Raw genomic sequence first — 7,715 nt, forward strand, 5'->3', positions numbered from 1 at the left:
CAAAACCAAAGTATTTGTGAGACCTGAAGAATTCTTTTTAAGAACAGCAGGTTGTTTAACAAAAAAAAACACAGCTGTGAGTCATTCAGCTAAAAACACAGTATTACGTATCAAAGGGATGTCAACATGTAAACATATTTTATGTGAAATTTCTTGTTCAGGTCAGTACTAAATAAACAATACAGTTGGCATGACCCCTCTTATGTTGGTAAAATAATTAACATTTGGCAGATTTCGAAAGGGGTGTGTTAACTTTGGACCTCAACTGTATTTTCCCTTCAATTATTTTTCAGATAAAACTTCTGCTGTATCTACAAGTCTTGTTATAAATGGAGGCATCTGTATTACAGTCGGAGCAGCTTATTACAAATCTGATGCTCTTTTACCTGCAGAATGTTGCTCTGCCACTGATGGTTAGAGACACAATGGCATTACAATGGATTGAGTTCACATCATGTGTTTGTTTTCATGGGTTAAATTTAATTTTAACTCCAGTATTAAAAAACGACATCCAAGATCTTTGATATTAAATGTTGATGGCTGTCAGATAAAGCAGCAGTATTGATTGATTCTCTCTGTTCCCATACAACAGTTCCCGTGGTGAAGAAAACATGGGGTAAACAAGCATCTCTGCTGGAGTATTACAGCGATTATGCCGATTCCTCTATACCCACCATTAATCTAGGAGTGCCAAACACAGAGAGGGGTGAGTTATTGGAATGCATTTTCATCATATGCGAGTTGTTGTTATACTGAAATATTGTGCTTCAATAAAGTTGTATTCATAGCTTCTTATATTAGCTTCTAGCTTCTTATTACATTAACTTGTATTTCATTCTAATCAGTGCTATGTGCTCTGAGGTCAACTTTCAGTATCTCTTTCTAATCCTGCCAAACCAACCAACAAGCCATAAGCTAAACTTTGATGACAGTCTGCCACTGATAACCTATGCAAATGTGATCATCATGGTGAAGTGAACTCGGTGCTTTATTTCTGATTAGAAGTAGTCCAATCAGAGCCACAAAGTGGGACGTACACCTTCATATTCTCCACTGGAGACTTTCAATTTGCCACTTTGTCCTTTCATTTGAGCACCTTATTTGAATAGAATCCCCTCTAGCGCTCTATGTTCTTGCTGTTTTCTGAACACGCGATTGAAAGCACAACTTTATTTGAAGTCGCTTCAGATGGGTCAGTTGTTTGTTTGATCACCTTCTCTTTTCTGTTTGATGTTAAAAAGCTCTTAGCACATTCTGTTCCTATGTTCTCCCCACTTGTTTATTTATAAGGGCGTTCATTTGATGTGATGTCTCTGACTAAGATCCATCTTCAGTGGATTCTATTAATTTTCTCTCTTGTTCTTACCTAATGTCAAAGGCAAATCATAGCAGGATTCATTCTTTCAGTTATGAAATATATTAATAAAAGGGATCAAAGACGCCACTGTATCTATCGTTTTAATATTCTAGTATCTATCTATCTATCTATCTATCTGTCTCTCTGTCTGTTGTTCTAAAGTTGTCTAATGCTCTATCTGTTAACGTATCTGCAGTTCCGTCATTCTATGTACATACTGTGTGTTTATGTATGTATATGTATGTGTTTATATTCTAGGCATGCAACGATACGCGTATCATGTACCGAAAGATTCACGGGCAATAAGAATGTAACAAAATGACTAAATTAATTGGAAATGCCAAATCCTCATATTAAGAAATGAACAATTTTGACAATTTCTGTCTTCTCGTCGATACAAGATCATTGTCTTTTGACGCACCCTAGCAAGGGTGGGAAAGCTTCGCACTTAAATTATAATAAATTGTTTACTAATTTCATATTTCACATTTACTTATATTTAAATAATATAACAATTATATATTTACTTTAATATTTGTATTCGTTTTTTGGCCCTTGCTGGATGTAAAGCTTTGAATTTCTTTTATATGCAGTTTAGTAAATAAATCTTCCTTTCATTCCAGTTCAAATTCAATTCAAATTCACATTCATGAACTAAAAAGGAGTCGGCTCTGATTTTCCCCAGTCCTGATATACACACGGTCACACATCAGGGTGGCTGCTTCTTGTTCCCCTCATCTCTGTGTTGCGAGATTTTAACTGATGGCTACTGGCTATTCGACGGATCAGCACACTACCGGGGGCCTGTGATATTTGTTGTGGAGAGGGTCCTGTCCGTTCTGCTGTCTTCCCTTAGCCTTCATTATCAGGGAGGCTTTTGTGCCTTTCTGGCGTTATTGTTAACAGTGCAGTTTCTTCGTTCTACTAATCGTACAGTTCCTTCAGGGTCTTCCCTTCTCCTGACGGTGCACATTCTCCATTCAATATCAAAATCAGATTGTTTGCTTAGGAAAACATTTCGCTGATACTCGCTGATATCACACCATGTCTGCTGTACTTATCCGAAAGGTACATAATGTAGATATAGTGTCCTGTTCTCATTCCATTTGCCATTCAGGTTGTGGATGGACAGTGATGTCTTTGGACAGCTGAATGACAGCGGTGAGGTGCAGGGATGCACTGGAAAGCTTTGGGATGTAATGATTTACTGAACTCACGATTCGATTTTCTCGCAATATTTTCTTAACAAAATGAGACTGAAGGCATTATACAATAAATGAAAAGGTGTCCTTTTATTAGGCTAATGCTCCGTGAAACCTGTGTAAACTAAATTTAAATTTTAAAGGAACACTTAACCTTTTTTGGAAATAGGCTCATTATCCCAATCTAACTCTAATAAATTGAGTTTTACCATTTTTGAATCCATTCAGTCAATCTCCGGGTCTGGCAATAGCACATAGCTTAGCATAGATCCTTGAATCCAATTAGACCAGCGGCATCATGTTCAAAAAGTTGCAACATTTTTCCTATTTAAAGCTTTTTTTTAAAAAATTGTCCCATACCATTGCCGCAGCAGGGGCTGTGATATCACACAGTGCCTGAAAACAGCCAGACCCTCTTGCTTGCACAGGGAGCGTGTCTTGCAAGCTGGGAACTATTTTCTGCGTGATATCACAGCGCCTGCTGTGGCAATGGTACGGCAGCAAACCTCCTTGATCATTACACCGGAATGGGAGTATAGCTCCTAGTCATATCAGCCTAGAAAATTGCAATTTTTCAGTTTCCCCCCGGTCTTAGTACATGATACAACTACAGAAGAGTCTGGTTTTAAATAATATTGAAGCTCTTTGGTGATTTTTGAATGCTATGCTACTGGTCTAATTGGATTCAAGGGTTAGTTCACCCCAGAATGAAAATTGTGGTATTAATTACTCACCCTAATGTTGTTTCAAACTCGCAAGACCTTTGTTCATCTTCGGAACACAAATCAAGTTGTTTTTGATGAAATCGACCCTCCTCAGAAAGCAACACAACTGAAATAATCCAGGTCCAGAAGCATTGTAAATACATTGGTAAAACAGGATGTGACATCAGTGGCTCAACTTCAGTTTTGTGACGCTATGAGAAAATGTTGTTTTTTTTTCGTAGAAAAAAAATAAATAACATCATTCATAATCCATTTATCTCTCCTGAGTTATGTCTTCCGAATGGTTAAGTAAGTCGTTATTTTTGTTTGACTCTCTGATTCGTAATTGTGTTTCAAGATAAAAGAAGGTCTTTTAGGCTTGGAAAGACATGAGGGTGGGTAATAAACAACAAAATTTTCTTTTTGGGGTGAACTAACCCTTTAAAATGTATTGCTTAGAGGCAAGATGAAAAGAAAATACCACGCAAACTTCTAAAGACAGTCAGTTCCCCCTCAGAGATACATTCATATGAACTCCTGTTCCTATTGTATCAAGATTTGTTTAGCATCCCAACCTATTTGAATCGTCACATATCAAAACCGGCTCGCTGTTCATCGTTACATTGCTAGTAAAGCTCTCAGCAAATTCAGACAAAGTCAACTCGCAGCTAGCCTAGCTGTTTTTCAAGAACATTGTTTTAAAGAGATTATATTTTGGAACATTATGTTTGAAAGGTGCTTGCTGACTTTTCCTGTACCTTTCCAACCCATTAAGTATTTTTATCTGCTTGCAGGTCACTGTGGGAAAACATTTGCCATCTTAAGGAGATTTTTGAGCAGTCACGTGCCTAATACCGATTGGCTGTTGATTGTAGATGATGATACTATTATAAGGTAAGGCCATTCGGCTGTCAGTTTGTGTGCATGTAGGCAACATATGCCTGTTTTCTGGAAAATGGCATGATTTTACAAAGAATCTGTGGTGTTTGTACCAATTTACACGTTGGTGGGTGGCATAATGTGTTTGGTTCTCACAGCTTGCCCAGACTGCAGGCTTTGCTGAGCTGCTATGACTCCAGTGAGCCGGTGTGTCTGGGAGAGCGCTATGGGTATGGACTAGGTCAGGGAGGATACAGTTACATCACTGGTGGTGGGGGGTGAGTGTCTGCTTCACTGTTAAAACAGCCTTTTCACATTGCTTGATGTAACCACGTGTCCCAAACACATTTAAAGCAACACGCTGACTTATATTGGACACTTATATTAACGTAATTAAATCAACTGCTGAGAGAAAGAGGTGTTTTAATTTATTGATATTGGATATTTATTATACATGCTTTTTTCCCCCGTTATTTCCTACCCTTGTTGAATAATCAAAGTTAATCTTTGAAAATAATGACAATGCTAAATGCAGTGTTTCACAAATGCATTCACCTAATGCTTTTAAAACCATTATATTTTTTTGGTATTTAGTATTGACGTTTTAAATAATTTTTGCTCACAATTTTAATATTGATGTATACCTAATTTTAAGTAAAACATAGAGAAGTATAGAGTCAGCCATTTAATTATATTCATTGTAATAAATAAATATATAATTGAGTACCTTGCACTCTTTTTCAGTCCACATGACATGATTGCAAGATATAAGTTTGTCCCAAAGAGTAAAAAGTGCTATAAACTAATAAAAGAAAATAGTATGTAATTGTGTAATCCTGTTTTAGAGTCACAGCAAATCACATTATTTTATAACAATTTAGTTACATATGGAAAAATCAAAATAAAAACGTACCAAAAAATAAAATATTGAGGTATTGAAATTTAAATAATTTCCCCCCGTTTAATCATATGGAATCACAAACTTAATCGTGTTTAATTAAATATTTCGATATTTCCAATTCCTGTTTATAAAAAAATAAGAAAACAAGCGTCATTGTCGTGAATGCAGTAGAAATATCGAAGAAACTATCCAGGCTTTCAAATGTTACTCAGTAGACCTTCTTGTCAAAAAGGTTGAGAATCACTTAACTCTTTTTGATTTATCTAGCTGTTTACTATAAAAAAAAAAATAAAAATCCCTTCCTGTCATGTCTTCACATACCTAATGGTGTAAATACAAATAGCCATTAGTAATGCACCGCTATGACAGCAGAGTTAACATTACAATTCAGATTTGAGCAAACTAAGCCCCCTACAGATAAATGCCCACATGCTGTTCAAGTTTCTAGCATGTTTGGAAGCATTTCCTCATTAGTACACATGCAACAACCTCTTGCGTGGGATTCACAAACACTGCAAATCAATATTCCACATCACAGCTCTCAATAAGGTGTATTCAGTTGTTTCTGGCATGCTGTGTCGTGTCTCGTTCAGGATGGTGTTCAGTCGAGAGGCTGTGGTCCAGCTGTTGGCCAGCGGCTGTAAGTGCTACAGTAACGATGCTCCTGATGACATGGTGTTGGGCATGTGTCTCAACGCTCTACGAGTTCCTGTCACACACAGTCCCCTCTTCCACCAGGTAAACACACACACCTTTATCTAAAATACCACAAACTTCTCTTTAAAAAATATTCTGATTATTTATGATTATTTAAATAATAATGCTAAAATATATTTAATTAAAATAATCAACATATTACAATTGAATGTTTTTCCCTAGTAATACACTATGGACTAAAATCAGTATTATTATATATATTTTTTCAAATCTATTTATTTTCAGTTTATCAGAATATTAATATTATATATATTTTTTTCACCAGTATTTGTTACCAACCTAAATATATTTATTTATTTATTTATTAATTTCCTACTCTCACACCATTACCTATATTGTCAAAAATTTTATTTTTAGAGTAAATAAATATTAGCAAGAATTATTCTTTAACCAATTTTATTCATGTATTTTCAGATGTGCTTAAATTGTCAACAATAGATTTTTTTTAAAATCTAAATGTATAACTAGGTCAAAGCACATACAAAGACTCTTTCAGTACATGAAGGCTTGTCCTGTCCTGCTGCCGGTACACATTGCTGTCCCGTGGTGTTTTGTCCACTAATCAAGAGGGACAAAAAGTGTAGGCAGTACAGCAAGTATCCCAACACCTGAGTCATTTGTTTTCCTGTCAGTCTTTATTTGTCAGTGTGCTAGATAGGGTTAGACAGCTCAGTTTGGTTTGGTGATACCATGTCCGCTTTTTACATTTGTGTGAACACTGAACAAGCTTTTGTGCATTTTTAAAATAGATTATGTAATTTTAAGACTTATTAGTTTTTGTGTGTTTTCATATAGTGTTAAATAAAATCTTTGCAGATGGAGAGAAAGTTGCCCAGACGTGCTATTTCTGGAAAAAAAAATATAATTGCTTGTAACATTGACTTGTCTTATCATTTCTAAACTCATCTTCATCAATTCCCTGTAAGAAGCGGTCCTCATGTGCTCCGCATATCAGACGTTTTTCTTTCCAAGTAATTCATGCTAGCAGAGCGGATGTGTCACTAAAGGTCTTAAGCAGCGCTGTATAACCAGACTACACTTCCACTGCTTTTCTAAGGCCTACTTGTTCTCAGTCAAACCTCACGTCTCGTTTCACCTCACATGTTTAAACATAATCGTCACTTCATCGGCGTAGGCGAAGATGTTCTTTCTCAGGGTTTCTTTTAATGTTCCAAATAACAGGCCGTTAGTAACAGTAGTCGTTTCGTTATGTAACACTATCTTTCCCTTATTTTCCGATTCTGTCTCAGGCTCGTCCAGAGGATTACGCCAAGGAGTTTTTGGCCCACCAGACCCCCATTTCCTTCCACAAACATTGGAATATAGACCCTATCGCGGTGTTCAACAAGTGGTTAAAAAACGACAAACACGCAGAAGGACTACAGAAAAGCACTAAGGAGGAATTGTAGTGACTGTGTGTGTGTGTGTGTGTGTGTGTGTGTGTGTGTGTGTGTGTGTGTGTGTGTGAGAGAGTAGTAACGTGTGTGTGTGTGTGTGTCTGGTCTGCGTCATCATTGTGCGTCCTTCATTTTTCTCATGTTTTCTATATAGTGAATCTTGCACAAACGTGAATGGAAGGGTGCCTTCTGGTCTGTATGAATGCCCTTGACCGTATTTTCTTGGGAGCTGCATGTCTTAAATGTTTGTTGGAGACATATTTATATTACACGATTATCACAACCTGCTCAAGGTTATTTGTAGGTTTATTTTTAAACACTTTTGTTTTCTAAAAGAATGGAATTGTGAATTATAATATTGGAATTTACGATAAACTCTGAATCCCGTTGCCTTAAACCTGTTTTTGCAGTGTCCTGATTTCAGTATTAAACACAGAAACCAGCTGCATCTCATGACGAATGAGACTGTCGTGAAGCTGTTGTGTTTGTGTGGTTATTTTAGACCCACGCTGGTGCGCAGAGCCAAAAAACAGAAAGTAGCCAGAAATACGATATTAC

The 7,715-nt window shown here is 36.6% G+C and overlaps 1 protein-coding gene across 1 annotated transcript in view; it reads left to right on the plus strand.

Moving 5' to 3' along the window:
- b3glcta (beta 3-glucosyltransferase a) overlaps window positions 1–7,632 on the plus strand; it is a 60,193-nt gene extending 52,561 nt beyond the window's left edge. The window contains exons 11-15 of the mRNA XM_043259698.1: window positions 593–706; window positions 4,058–4,157; window positions 4,301–4,420; window positions 5,637–5,781; window positions 7,011–7,632. Coding sequence (XP_043115633.1) covers window positions 593–706; window positions 4,058–4,157; window positions 4,301–4,420; window positions 5,637–5,781; window positions 7,011–7,169 — 638 coding nt within the window. The 3' untranslated portion in view covers window positions 7,170–7,632. The remainder of the gene's footprint in view (window positions 1–592; window positions 707–4,057; window positions 4,158–4,300; window positions 4,421–5,636; window positions 5,782–7,010) is intronic.
- The last annotated feature ends 83 nt before the right edge of the window (window positions 7,633–7,715 follow it).

Source organism: Puntigrus tetrazona, chromosome 15, assembly GCF_018831695.1.
Source record: "Puntigrus tetrazona isolate hp1 chromosome 15, ASM1883169v1, whole genome shotgun sequence".
NCBI lineage: Eukaryota > Metazoa > Chordata > Actinopteri > Cypriniformes > Cyprinidae > Puntigrus > Puntigrus tetrazona.